At 44.5% G+C, this 13,745-nt stretch overlaps 2 protein-coding genes across 2 annotated transcripts; both read left to right on the top strand.

Annotated features, from left to right (window-relative positions):
* The first annotated feature begins 1,486 nt into the window (after positions 1-1,486).
* On the top strand, positions 1,487-5,936 carry LOC130401797 (ADP-ribosylation factor-like protein 8B-A). Its single transcript, XM_056605767.1, has 7 exons — positions 1,487-1,731; positions 3,155-3,235; positions 3,803-3,876; positions 4,046-4,139; positions 4,249-4,316; positions 4,761-4,831; positions 5,114-5,936. Exons 1-7 carry the CDS (start codon positions 1,609-1,611, stop codon positions 5,161-5,163), a joined length of 561 nt encoding a protein of 186 aa, XP_056461742.1. The 5' UTR covers positions 1,487-1,608; the 3' UTR covers positions 5,164-5,936.
* Positions 5,937-6,032: 96 nt separating this feature from the next.
* On the top strand, positions 6,033-13,418 carry edem1 (ER degradation enhancer, mannosidase alpha-like 1). Its single transcript, XM_056605766.1, has 12 exons — positions 6,033-7,163; positions 7,658-7,730; positions 8,524-8,627; positions 8,859-9,030; positions 9,370-9,553; positions 10,001-10,175; positions 10,568-10,688; positions 10,996-11,166; positions 11,523-11,596; positions 11,685-11,781; positions 11,941-12,120; positions 12,833-13,418. Exons 1-12 carry the CDS (start codon positions 6,694-6,696, stop codon positions 12,920-12,922), a joined length of 1,911 nt encoding a protein of 636 aa, XP_056461741.1. The 5' UTR covers positions 6,033-6,693; the 3' UTR covers positions 12,923-13,418.
* The last annotated feature ends 327 nt before the right edge of the window (positions 13,419-13,745 follow it).

The following is a 13,745-nucleotide window of genomic DNA, read 5'->3' as shown; positions in this document are numbered from 1 at the left end:
GACATGGAGGAGAAAGGGATAGTTGCTGTATGCGGGACAGCTGTCAGTTCACTTCGGGTCCATGTCATTTCTCCGACGCTCCATTGTTCCGACCTCTCGGTCGTATGCAGACTCCTCCATCTGGACTCCTCCCGCTGCGCCACCACCAGAGGAGTACGGCCGAGAGGTCGGAACAATGGAGCGTCTAAGAAATTACATGGACCCGAAGTGAACTGACAGCTGTCTACTGAAACATCTTTCTCGAATGCCGCCTGAGTTTGTTGGTGCTGGTGACGTAAAGAGGTCAGCCGGTGGCTCTACTATCAGTAGTTGAAATGGGTATAGCGCCACCTATCGTACCGGGGTATGACATGCTTCGGCCAATGAATCGATTTTCTCACCGCCATGTATACTAGGACAATTGCAGTTGTCCAATTGAGGAGCATAGTCGAACTACGGCTTTAATCGGATTAAGCTGTGCATGTAAATGTACTATAAGATTGGATTATTAAGATGCATGTATATGCCTTAGTCGGACTCAAATCGAATAGAATCGGGTTACTCATAGTCGAATTAAGACCCCTAGAATTTTTGATTGTTAGTCTAATTAAGCGACTGCATGTGCACGGCCACCGGAGGAGCTGCTCCGGTGGCCGTGCACAGATGGCAACAATCCCTTTCTTCACCATGTCGCGGTTCAATCTGGACTTCAGAGAGTTAAAGGACTTCAGAGACTCCAATTCCAACAATGGCGCGTCGAAGAAATAACATGGACCCGAAGTGACAGCTGTCACTTCGGGTCCATGTTATTTCTCCGACGCGCCATTGTTGGAATTGTTGGAGACATTGTTGGAGACATCTACTGAAAACCTCTTTCTCGAATGCCGCCTGAGTTTGTTGTTGCTGGCGACGTAAAGAGTATTTTTTGGTGTGATAATCTAAGTATTGTGTGATTCATAACATTGATTCCGTGCAGATTTTTACCAACACCTACAAACAGTGGGTGTTGATACAAATGGGGTAATAACCAAATTCAATGGCTTCATTTGGTTACGGATTCTATCTTTGCAAATAGTAAGAAGTAACGTATTTTTTACTAAATCTCGGCGGCCTCCTTCGGGGCGGACCTGCACCCAATGTCAGACTCAAACTAAAGAAACTAAAAGACAACAATTCTTATTTTCATGGGATTATATACTAATTAAAACCTACTTCTGCCAAGTCCGTTCCACTAGCTTCCACAAAATTGTACAAACTTGACCTTTAAAGCTGCACTACTTGATATTTTAATACCACTAGATGGTAGCAGATGCAGGAATGGGCCTACAACAAATCACAATTATGTATTAAAATAAATACAGCAGATCACCCCCTCACTCTCTCCCAGTCTCCCACTCTTCTCCTTACTCCCCTTCACGCACGCACGCACGCACGCACGCACGCACGCACGCACACACGCACACACACGGCTGCCAATGCATTATTGTAGCGTTCCAGACGGGGCGTTGTTGTGCACCTTGCAGTATTGATCATATGACAGCTCGCTGCTGCGAACTACTGGCAGACGCCTCAAATCACTGAGGAGCAACACACACGCCGAAGTTGAGTGTGACCACCACCAACATCAAGATGCTGACACTCATTAACCGGCTTTTGGACTGGCTCAAGTCTCTTTTTTGGAAGGAGGAGATGGAGCTCACGCTAGTTGGCCTGCAGTACTCTGGGAAAACCACGTTTGTTAACGTGATCGCAGTGAGTTTTACGATGCTAACTGACTGGAGCTAGGCAGCTCTGATGCTGCTCATTCCAACAGCGCTTAACGTGAATTATAATTGCCTCTGAAACGTACAGTGCAATGTGTTTGTGCTGTCATTAAATGCCACATCGCGTTAAGTTCTTGCCGAGTTGATAACAAAAGACGTACGTATGTATCTGAAGAGACACGTTAGCTGAGCCATGTATTCATCAAGAAAGCTACAGTTGCTTTGGACTGAGACTGACCTTTATTTAATGTGTGAGGGAAAGCACAGCATCACTGGCAAATAATTAGGTGTTGTTGGCTTATAATAAATGTATTATCAACTTTATCAATGCAATATACAGTCTGTCACTCCTTTTTTAGTTTGGCCTAGGATAATCACACACAGGCACAGGCGTTGATCTAGTTCGAGATGATGTACAGACTTTCGATTCGGAACTATTAGATCCGTGACAATTAAATTGGTTAAATGTGACAAAAGTTTGGGCTACAAAATAAAAAACGAAGGATACCAAAGCTGAGATTTTGTTACATACTAAGACCTATTGCAATCTGAATGTTCAAAATATCCATCAAAACTGGATCTCACCATCCTATTAAATTCTGAGCGTTATTTTGCCACCGAGTCCAATAATATGTGAAATAAATGGCTTTCAAAGGGAACATGGCCAGGACAGCATTAGGACTTTTGCATGTCTTGTTTGTCTTTACCCTTCATTCCACTGGCTCAATGTTGTCCTACTAATTCGTGTTAGGAAAATGAAAATGGCCCAGCCCTTAATAATCACATTTTACTTTGAGACATGCGATTTGTTTTAAAAAAAACTCCCTTGCAGCTATTGGGACAAAGACAGCGACATTATAGCCATAACATTCACTGGCAGTTTGGTTTCCCCTTTTTTCAAAATGGGTTGGATTAGGGGTGGTGCCTCTGTAGTCATAAGACTTCAGGAGTCATTTCCACTTAGCTGTGTCAGGTGACTCAGGCAAGTCATGGGTTTTGTACCAGACAATACACATGCTTCAGATTTGTACAGTAAAGGAGCACATAAGCCAGGAAACACTGGCCCGAACATTTGTATTATTATAAAGAACCAAACGGATCGACACACACACACACACACACACACACACACACACACACACACACACACACACACACACACACACACACACACACACACACACACACTAAATAATGGTCTTGTGCGATTGACGCATGCAATCCTGGATCGGACGTTTATTGTTCGTGTCTCATCGACTTTTTTGTTTATTTAAGATTCGTTCAGGATCAATAATATTGAAAAGAGTATGAGTTGTTGCTTTCTGACTATTTATTTCATCCATGCACAAACATATTTTAAATGGTATTATCCTCTTTCCTAATTATATGTATTAATTCATTTTTAATTCCAGTCTGGTCAGTTCTGCGAAGACATGATTCCTACCGTGGGGTTCAACATGAGAAAGGTCACCAAAGGAAACGTGACCATAAAGGTGGGTTCTTGGTGTTATTCCCAGCTGTTCCATTGACTTCTGTGTACATAACCAGTGAAACCTGCCTGACAACATTAAAAAGTTGTTGACCGGCCTACGTGCCCGTTCCATTGAGGCGTCACGGGTATAGCTCATACAATTAATCGTTGTGCGTTGATACATTACAGTAGAGGCCAAACAAGTGCAGAGGTACATAACTGCTAGTGAACGTGCGCGAGATGGAGATGACCAATAATGACCCAATCACTGCTCTCGCTCACGGTTCATAGGGCGATTTTTCGTGCCCCCCACATTTTTTCATACATTTCTTATCGAAGTTTACACAGCCTGCGCTTTAAGCTCGTTCATGTTTTTTCTGCACGTGAACGACTTCATGGTTGTCTAGGCTTTACGCTCGTGCATGTTGCAGACAATATGCAACAGCGACCCCATGGGGTCACACATTAGAATGGGAAACAGAATGCGGTGTAAAAACGGCGCGTCAATTTCATCAACGTCATGCGTCGACTTTCCGCATAGTAAACCATACATGTTGTATAAAGTCCTTTCACGTGTTGGCGCTTACAGGTCTGGGATATCGGTGGGCAGCCCAGGTTCAGAAGTATGTGGGAGCGCTACTGCCGGGGAGTCAACGCGATTGTGTGAGTTTCTCATAATTTGGTCACGCTGACTGACTCCCAGAGATTGTAGTCCAACTATGGTTCAGTACTAACCGAGTTAGCAGTATACAAAAAAAAACGCAATGTTGTTTTGTTCTGAAAGATGGGGCATTATTATTTTTTAATTTTGCAGTATTGTCTTTTTTCACAGATACATGGTTGACGCCGCAGATTGTGAGAAGGTGGAGGCATCCAGAAATGAGCTTCATAATTTATTAGACAAGCCTCAGCTACAAGGAATACCAGTGAGTGGTTAAGCCGTCTGGTTTAAGGATGTATTTATTAATGTGTTTGGCGCACGTTTACTCGTTTCATGGACTCTTCCTTCTATGTTTGCGTTTGACCTTTTTTCAGGTTCTTGTACTGGGCAACAAAAGGGATCTCCCTAGCGCTCTAGATGAGAAGCAGCTTATTGAGAAGATGTGAGTATTAACAGTATGAGGGGTTAAATATTTAGTGTATTTGATTTTTCTTCGATTAGTCTCCCGTCAAATACGTCTTCTTGCTATGTTGATGTTTAAAAAGCTTTTAATGCTGTATGATGTCAAGTCGGGGAACGAGCCATTGACTGTAATCATTGCATATTGATATCCACTCAGAAGTAGTCATATATGTAGTGTGGATGTTTTTAATAGTGAAGTGAGCTACATGAAATTTGGCTTATACGGTAGCATTCTTTATTTATTTTTACTATTAATATTATTGTAATGTTTGGAGCTTTCTTTTGTTGACCTAAAGTAGGCTAGTTATGTTTTCCAAGGTTAGACGGCGCCCCCTTCTGGCAATAGTACAAAACGGCACATTCATTAAAGGAAAGGGTCTGCGTATTTATTTTATACGAACGTTATATGAACGTTTCTTCATAGGAACTTGGCAGCTATTCAGGACAGAGAAATATGCTGCTACTCTATTTCCTGTAAAGAGAAAGACAACATAGGTAAGTAACCGGTTTTGGGGTTTATACGTAATGAATAATATGAACTACAGGTATATAATGTATTGTCTACATAGCTATATTTTTGTTGTCTGTTCATTCATTGTAAACTGTTTTTATAAAAAGTGCAATATGAAGTTATTAATATGCATATATATTCAGTTTAAAACCTATAATTGTATTCTATGCTTCCGCAACTTGTTTTGAGACTCGAACAACAAGCCACCATAAAGGTCTTTATTCTAAAAGGAAAAAAAGCGGACCCAATTGTCTCCATGCTCTCAGATATCACACTTCAATGGCTCATCCAGCACTCAAAATCTCGGAGGAGCTGAGAGAACCGGAAGTGTTGCCAGCGCTGGTCGCCACCTTACCCCCATGCCACGTCCTGTCCACGCTGCAATGGTGTACAGTCCCGGTCCCCAGCGCACTGTTAACCCCTCTTCTGGTATCCCCACATGTTAACCCCTCTTCTGTTAGCCCCACATGTTAACCCCTCCTCTGGTATCCCCACATGTTAGCCCCTATTCTGTTAGCCCCTATTCTGTTAGCCCCTCTTCTGTTAGCTCTACATCTGTTAGCCCCACAGATGTAGGGGGGGGGGGGGGGAGGGAAGAGACAGTTGCTGGGGGAAGGGGGGGGGAAGCGTGAAGAATCAAAAAAATCAAAAGCCTGTCCACCTTATACCCCCAGTACGGCGGCCCTGCTAGCAGTCATCCAATCTCCCTTTCCTTAATCAAAGGAGTTGGTTTTTTGGTTACCCTCAAGGTCATTAAAAAAAGAGGAATAAGTGCATTAAATATGGTTGTTAGCCGAGCAGGTATGTGTAAATATCTTGCTTAAAATATTTTTTAAGCGTGTGAGATATGTGTGTTCTATTTAAAGTTTGAATGTACAGAAGGCTTGAAGTTGGATGTGTGTCAGTGTTTGTGGTTCGCATTGCGCCTGGCGGAGTTTTGTTGTGCGGTCCTGCAGCCGAGAGGAGGGAGAATCTAAAGTGCCTTGGGCAGCATCGCCCCTCGGAGCACAGCAGCCTCTGCCTACCCAAACAAGTCAGAATACCACTAAAATGTATACGTGAAATAAAAGGGCATGCTTTTTAATTTGGTGGTTGACTTATTTTTCCTTCTTCAATGTGCATTATGTGCCTACCTACCCGTCCGGAAGTTATGATGCGGTTCGACTCCCAGCTCACTGAATCATATTTTGTTTAGTTTAACAATTAAAGCCGCCACCGCAAGTTTACAAAAGCCGAAGCAACTTCTCCCCGTTTTAAGGACATGCTTACATATTTATTTTATTTGCCAGAGACAATATCTACATAAATTGATTGTATTTAATCAAAATTGAACACCTTTTTGGGGGTATTAAATTATTTATTTAGCTTATTGAGTCATTTTACTATTTGATTCATGAACTGCCATTGAAACCCTACTGTTGCCATCCTCAACAGTAGGGTTAGGGCTAGTCAACTGGAAGCACTTTCATGTAGTCTCACGACCCAACATTGCATTTATAGCAGCTGTTTCCTTCTTGTGGCTGTTTCCTATTGGCCTAGATTGCAGCACTCAAATTTGCCACGATACCCAAACCAGACCCAAACAGGACACGTCATGTGAAGATTGACATGTCACTAACCAATGATCGAGCCAATGAGGGTTTCGGTGGGTTGTGACGAAACTACCGAGAAGCCAATCACACGCCTTACATGGCCTGACGCCATTGTTGACAGGAAGCGTACTGGGGCTGAAGCAGCTATCCCGATCAGACCCTTGCCCATCCAAAGTTTCATTAACGCACGTCTATCTTTTTGAACGTTTGTAAGGTCGAATAATAATGATTGGTGAGAACGAACCGAGGAAAAGATGCAATGGAGGTCAATAGTAGTCGGTCTGGTCGTGTTGAGGCTGTCTCTCAGCTGTGTGGTGTGGCTAGCGTTTGGACTTGGACATAATGTGAGCTGGGGCTTTAACTTCCCTCTGAATTTTAACCTGCAGACTTTGGATCTTAAGCTATTCAAAGACGAAACGGAGGCTTTTAAGGGTAATTCATGGTCTCAGCGCATACCGAGTGGAAAGTATGACGAGCCAAGGACCTCCTGTCCAAAGATTGGAGAAGACTCTCCTCAGAAGTCCTACATGAACTTCTATGATGGGAATAAGGACGAATATGTCAAGCGGTACAACACCTTTCCAGATACTCTTAAAGCGCAAATGAAGGCCCAGGCAAAAGACATGTTCTATTTTGGATACGACAATTACATGAAATATGCCTTTCCTGAAGACGAGCTCAATCCAATTGATTGTCGGGGCCGAGGACCAGACGTCCTGAACCCGTGAGTCCTATTATTAATCTACAATGAGCAGTCCTGTTATTTATCTACAATGAGCAGTCCTACTAAGATCTACAATGAGGAGCCCTAGTATTGATCTAAAATGAGTATTCCTATAATTGATAATCAATGAGCCGTCCTATTATAATCGATGTACAATCAGAAGTCCTATGTTGATCTACAACAAGAAGTCTTGTGTTAGGAACACAACGCTTTACAGCCACAGTGATAACCCTTGTCATTCTCTTTTAAACGTTCATCAAACACACACATTACGTTTGTAATCTGGTGACAGTGATTAAACTCGTGCATGTATACACCACAGTACAGAATAGTTATTATTTCGAGTCTGCACGAAACGCGGTTAGGTCTCACTTTGCTGGCACATTTTGGTGACTCCCTACTGGGGTTCTGTTTAGCTTCTTTACTGTCATGTACCGCTGCTTCTATGCCAGCAGAGTGCCACCAATATGTTTGTTTCACTGCTGTCATTTCAGGTCAAACATCAACATAAATGATGTTTTGGGGAACTACTCGTTGACATTGATTGACACCCTAGACACATTACTGGTAAACTATTTCTAACGCAGAGTTTCTGTTATACGTATAATGTTACTGTAATGTATATTTATCCTTAGTAAAGCTTGATTAGAATATAGAGAAAACAATGAGCTGAATTGCACAAGTCTAACAGGTACTTTTTAAAATAATATATTATGGAGCTAATTTGTATATTCTTCTCATATATATTCTCATCAGAGCCTTTCATTGGCTGGCCATTCCACAGCTATGTTACATTATCATCGACAAAGCTATGCTGTTGCTGTGTGATTTTCCCACGTTTGTTTTCTGATGCAGTGATCTGCTGCACTATCATGGGATAGGAAGTTTCTACTATAACCATCAATTGTAGTTTGTAGTACTAAGACAGGCATGCTAACCTCATACACCTTTTAAATGTGAAAAAAAACAACACAATTATGGGCTTTTCTTTCCATGTATACCTTTAAAAGAATATCAATGAAAACATTATCATTGTTCGGCATTTGCCTTCATCTAAACTAACTTTGTTGAAGTGACCTGGAAACCAAAAGATACTTACTAGAAATAACCCAACTATCCTGTGCGTTCTGAAGCAGGTAGGTTATGAGAGCTGGTAACTCTTTCGTTAATCCGTTTGAGGACAATCCGTTTAAAAACAGCAAGACTAAAGCCATTAAGCCATATCAATGTTAAAACCGCAAGCACACTTTGAACATTATAAAGGCTGGTTAAGTCTTACATGTCCTGTGTCGAGGGGTGCTTTGAATGATGCATTAGCTTGACCATATTGTAACAGTTATGTACTATATCCTCTTCCAAGGTCCTTGGCAACATCACAGAGTTCCAAAGGGCTGTGAAGCTGGTTATAGACACGGTGTCCTTTGATAAGGACTCCACCGTGCAGGTCTTTGAGGCAAACATCAGGTACTCCATTTCTATCCAGTCAAATATCATACTTTCCTGTAACAACATCAGTTAAGCTACAGTTGCTTTTAGTCAACATACATAAAATGTTATGTTTGCAAACGTCCACCTTTCAAGCACAGTTGTCTCTCAATGTGATAAGTAATTACTCTTCTTTGTAAGTAATGCATTGCTGGTGTCTTATCTCCTTGATGACATGATGTTAATGTTTCTGAGATGTCTTCCTTCCAGGATCCTGGGCAGCTTGATCTCCTCCCACATCCTACTGACCGACCCAAAGCACCCTTTTGGCGACGTTGGCATCGAAGGCTACGACAACGAGCTACTCCACATGGCCCACGACCTGGCCGTGCGCCTGCTGCCTGCCTTCGAGAACACCATCACAGGCATTCCTTACCCCAGAGTGAGCCACACCACCTCTCTGCTTACACTCAAGCTGGTGGTTAGCTAGCTAGCGACATGTGCTGTCGGCGGCTAAGCTACCAACACTTTGTTCCTATCCTGGGTTGGGGGGTTAGTACATAGTCACACATTGTCAGATTGGGACCTGTTCTTTATTGCTAAGAATTGCAGTTTCATAAATGGAGGAAACACCTTTCACATTCATAGCTAGCATAGGTAGCTTATACTGGATCCATTCATCATGTTCCTGTGAGTTAGCCTCCCTTTCTAACTCAGTGGAGACTCAAATGCTAGTGAACCCTTGATAGCGCTCACACACATGCCCCCCCCCCCCCCCCAGGTGAACCTGAAGACGGGGGTGCCGGCGGACAGCATCAACGAGACGTGCACAGCGGGCGCGGGCTCCCTGCTGGTGGAGTTCGGGATCCTGAGCCGCCTGCTGGGGGACTCCACGTTCGAGTGGGTGGCCCGGCGGGCCGTCCGGGCCCTCTGGAGCCTGAGGAGCAAGGAGACGGGCCTGCTAGGTCAGAGGACGGGGAGAGGGGAGAGGGGAGAGGGGCCTGCTAGGTCAGAGGAAAGGGAGAGGGGAGAGGGGAGACGGGAGAGGGGAGAGGGGAGACGGGAGAGGGGAGAGGGGCCTGCTAGGTCAGAGGAAGGGGAGAGGGGAGAGGGGAGACGGGAGAGGGGAGACGGGAGAGGGGAGAGGGGAGACGGGAGAGGGGAGAGGGGAGAGGGGCCTGCTAGGTCAGAGGAAGGGGAGACGGGAGAGGGGAGACGGGAGAGGGGAGAGGGGAGAGGGGAGAGGGGAGAGGGGAGAGGCTAAGGGTTGAGCCTCAGCATGTGGAGGCTTGTGTACTTGCTGCCTCTGACTAAATGAATACATTTTTATAAATCTAGATAAAAAATCGTAGTTTTCCATCTTCATGCCTCTCTCTCTCTCTCTCTCTCTGTGTTTGATCCCCAACCTGCAGGCAACATTGTAAACATCCAGACAGGCCAGTGGGTGGGCAAGCAGAGTGGCGTGGGCGCGGGCATGGACTCCTTCTACGAGTATCTCCTGAAGTCCTACATCCTGTTTGGGGAGAAGGAGGACTACAGGATGTTCCAGGCTGCCTACGAGAGCATCCAGAACCACTTGAGAAGAGGGTGAGCCCAGGCGTGACTCACAGGCCATGAAGGGGACCCTATAACCTGAGATCCCGGCTGAACAACCGGAAGTCGTTGTTATTGTTTAGCAAATAGTGTATTTCAAAACTATTATTTTGCAATTTGAACGCCCGCAGCGTCGGCCATTTTGGCTTTGGATTTATATTAATTGAATATTGTTTTCTGATATATTTAATTGTTTACTAATTTGAAGCCCTTTTTTGAATGACTTTTCTAGATTTATCAAGCAAATGGACCTCTCTCAATGCCATTCGTGACTGAATTCCTACTCTTAAGAGAATCACATTTCTGGAAACGGTCTGCGTTTCCTGGTGATTCGTTTTGGGCGGCAATAGAGGCAACAGTGCTGAGTGACGTTCTTTTCTTCCCAGGAGAGAGTCGTGTAATGAAGGAGAGGGCGACCCACCCCTCTACGTTAACGTTAACATGTTCAGCGGGCAGATCATGAACACCTGGATCGACTCCCTGCAGGCCTTCTTCCCAGGGCTCCAGGTCGGTTTGTGTACACACCCAGTGGACTGACACGCTCATGTACGCATGCCTTAACAATCAGTATCGGTACAGGTGTTTCTGCTTGTACTGTGTTAGGGTTGGTCGGCTCTCAGGACTTTATTACACAGACAATAACAATAAATATAATTTCAATTTGCCAGAACATCTCATAAACACGAATTCCATTAGTCGGTTAGTAGAAAATGACACCGGTATAAGCTTGCATACCGCACCGGTTAAGACAGGAAAACCGGCCCAGCCTACCATGCATTGATCCAGAGCGTTGCACGTGACCTGCGCTCCCTAGGTTCTGAGCGGCGATGTGGAGAACGCCATTTGCCTCCATGCCTTCTACTACGCCATCTGGAGGCGATACGGCGCTCTGCCGGAGCGGTACAACTGGCAGCTGCAGGCCCCCGACGTGCTGTTCTACCCCCTCAGGCCTGAGCTGGTGGAGTCCACCTACCTGCTCTACCAGGTGAGGAACACAGCCCAGACCGGAGGGGAATGGGGGTTCAATGGTTCTGTTAAAAATACCTTTAAAAAAAAAAAAAAATAGGGCTGAACAATTTGGGGAAATAATCGAATTGCGATTATCTTTACCAATATTAAATTGCGATTAGTATGCTTCTTTTTTTGTTTTTTGTTCCTTATGTTCTGTATTATTCACTCAACAAGCAATAAATCATTGTCTTAGGACCAACACAGCATTGGAAGCAGTCAAAATTTAAACTGCTCTTTCCTTTAGGCAAGGCCTGTGTTGAGATGAACTGATGCATGAATTGATGTTATAAAGTGGTAAAATGAGCTGCTCTTTTTTCTCTCTTCACTCAGGCGACAAAAAACCCGTTCTACCTTCATGTCGGAATGGATATTCTCCAAAGCCTGGAGAAAAATGCCAAAGTCAGGTACGTTTTGAGCCATGTCCTTTCGTCGCTGATGACATCCGTAGGCGTTTTGATGTGGACTGTTCTAAACTTAAGGGTTTCATTGCAGATGCGGATATGCAACTCTCCACCACGTCGTGGACAAGTCCAAAGAAGATCGGATGGAAAGCTTCTTCCTCAGCGAGACTTGCAAATACCTTTATCTGGTGCGTTTTATTTCATCGAAATTCAATTACATTTTTTATAGCCCTACATCCCAGGGACAGTCTCGAAGGGCTTAACAGTCCCATATATTTACGACATTTCGCCCAATCAGTCACTTGGCATTCACCCGGCACATTGAAACTTGAACACTTCCTTTGCAGCTCTTTGATGAGGACAACCCGCTGCACAAGTCTGAGAACAAGTACATATTCACCACCGAGGGCCACATCGTGCCGATAGACCAGCGCTTCAGGGAGAAACAGTGGGAGGACCTCTTCCCCTTGGAGGAGGGAGAGACGCCCGAGGATGAGCCACAGAATCCGCCTAGCAACACAAGCAACGTAAGGCGTGAGCCCATCATGGTAGCTTTTAGCCATGTTCACCTGTCATGTTAGCCTTTGGCCATGTTCACCTGTCATGTTAGCCTTTAGCCAATGTTCACCTGTCATGTTAGCCTTTAGCCATGTTAGCTTGCCATGTAAGCCTTTGGCCATGTTCACCTGTCATGTTAGCCTTTAGTCATTGTAGCTTGCCATGTTAGCTTGCAATGTAGCCTGGAGCCATGTTCATCTGTCATGTTAGCCTTTATTGGGGCATCCGTGGCATACTGGTGAAGGAGTTGGACTGGTAACTGGAGGGTGGCCAGTTCGAATCCTGAGAAAATCCACGGATGAGGTGCCCTTGAGCAAGGCATCTGAAACCCCCACCTGCTCCCCGGGCGCTGCACCGCGGCAGCCCACTGCTCCGGTAGTGCCGGTGTGCCCCCATGTGTGTGCCCCCATGTGTGTGGACCTCTGTGTGTGTATGTGTTCACCGGCTACCCGGATGGGTCAAAAGCAGAGAAAGAATTTCCCCCTAAAAAGGGATGAATAAAGGACTTAACTTAACTTTAGCCATAATCATCTTCCATGTTAGCCTTTGGCCATGATGATCTGTCCTGTTAGCCATTACAATTATACTTCATAATACATGGAGAGAAACTGTACTTTTCGGCGTTGTCCATAACATGTTTCTTAAGGTGGCCCGCGTTTACCTCTCCTCTCTTCTCCCCAGTGTGGCCGGATCCCCGACGCGCGGCGCTTCGCTCTGCCACTGAAGAGCGTCTACATGAGGCAGATAGACCACATGGTGGGTTTGTTCTGAACCTGCAGAAGAGCAGCGCTTCGGCCACAACCTAGGGTTCACCCCCCCCCCCCCCGCTGCCTGTCTGAGTGTTACCCGTGTATGTACAGAAGGGATTCCCTGTTTTAACACATTTTGTACTCCTGATGAGCTCAGGTCCAAGGTAGTCAATAATGGTGCCAAACGAGTCATGGAAATTGATTGTACTTCATTGCTTATTTTCTTTCTCTCTGTATTGATTAAAGTGTTTAGTGTCTTGACTCGAATAGAGAGAGACAATTGTGGAACGTTGTGGGAATTGTACTTCCAAGTTTTAAACTGTGACCAACAGAGGTTTATGTGGTGGTTTTTATAAGAGCGACTCTTTTCGTAATGAACAAACTAATGGCACGTCGAGCACATGTTGGTGTCTGGAGTGTTTACGTTTACACACACACACACACACACACACACACACACACACACACACACACACACACACACACACACACACACACACACACACACACACACACACGATACCAGTTACAGAACTGTCCTGAATTCACACTATAACACTTTCGTGTGCCTCACTGCTGTGTATTGTGCTCTTGAAGAGCAACATCAAGGTGTCTTGGATTTGATGCCTCAATTTGGGCTTTTTAATTGTATTTAATTGTATTAATTAAATTAAAGAAAATTCTTGGTCTTAAACTCTTCCAATAGATAACTTTCTAATGTCCCCACTAGAACAACAGAGTAGTTTATACACAGACTTGGATCTGCTACTGTGCACCTTTTTTATTTAACTCTATGTACCTCATGTACTACAATGTGCTGTCTCTGCAAGGAGTTCTTTATGCAA

Source organism: Gadus chalcogrammus, chromosome 13 (genome assembly GCF_026213295.1).
Source record: "Gadus chalcogrammus isolate NIFS_2021 chromosome 13, NIFS_Gcha_1.0, whole genome shotgun sequence".
In the NCBI taxonomy this organism is placed as follows: Eukaryota; Metazoa; Chordata; class Actinopteri; order Gadiformes; family Gadidae; genus Gadus; species Gadus chalcogrammus.
Note: the sequence above shows the minus strand (reverse complement) of the source record. Positions and strands in the feature narration are given on the sequence as shown.

What these genes read in the sequence shown, in the direction of transcription:
- LOC130401797 (XM_056605767.1), top strand. Translation starts at nt 1,609, where the DNA reads ATGCTGACACTCATTAACCGGCTTTTGGACTGGCTCAAGTCTCTTTTT. An exon ending in CGTTTGTTAACGTGATCGCA is followed by an intron (nt 1,732 to 3,154) that starts GTGAGTTTTACG and finishes TTTTAATTCCAG; the next exon opens with TCTGGTCAGTTCTGCGAAGA. An exon ending in TAAAGAGAAAGACAACATAG is followed by an intron (nt 4,832 to 5,113) that starts GTAAGTAACCGG and finishes CCATGCTCTCAG; the next exon opens with ATATCACACTTCAATGGCTC.
- edem1 (XM_056605766.1), top strand. Translation starts at nt 6,694, where the DNA reads ATGCAATGGAGGTCAATAGTAGTCGGTCTGGTCGTGTTGAGGCTGTCT. An exon ending in GGACCAGACGTCCTGAACCC is followed by an intron (nt 7,164 to 7,657) that starts GTGAGTCCTATT and finishes CTGTCATTTCAG; the next exon opens with GTCAAACATCAACATAAATG. An exon ending in GAGAAAAATGCCAAAGTCAG is followed by an intron (nt 11,597 to 11,684) that starts GTACGTTTTGAG and finishes GTTTCATTGCAG; the next exon opens with ATGCGGATATGCAACTCTCC.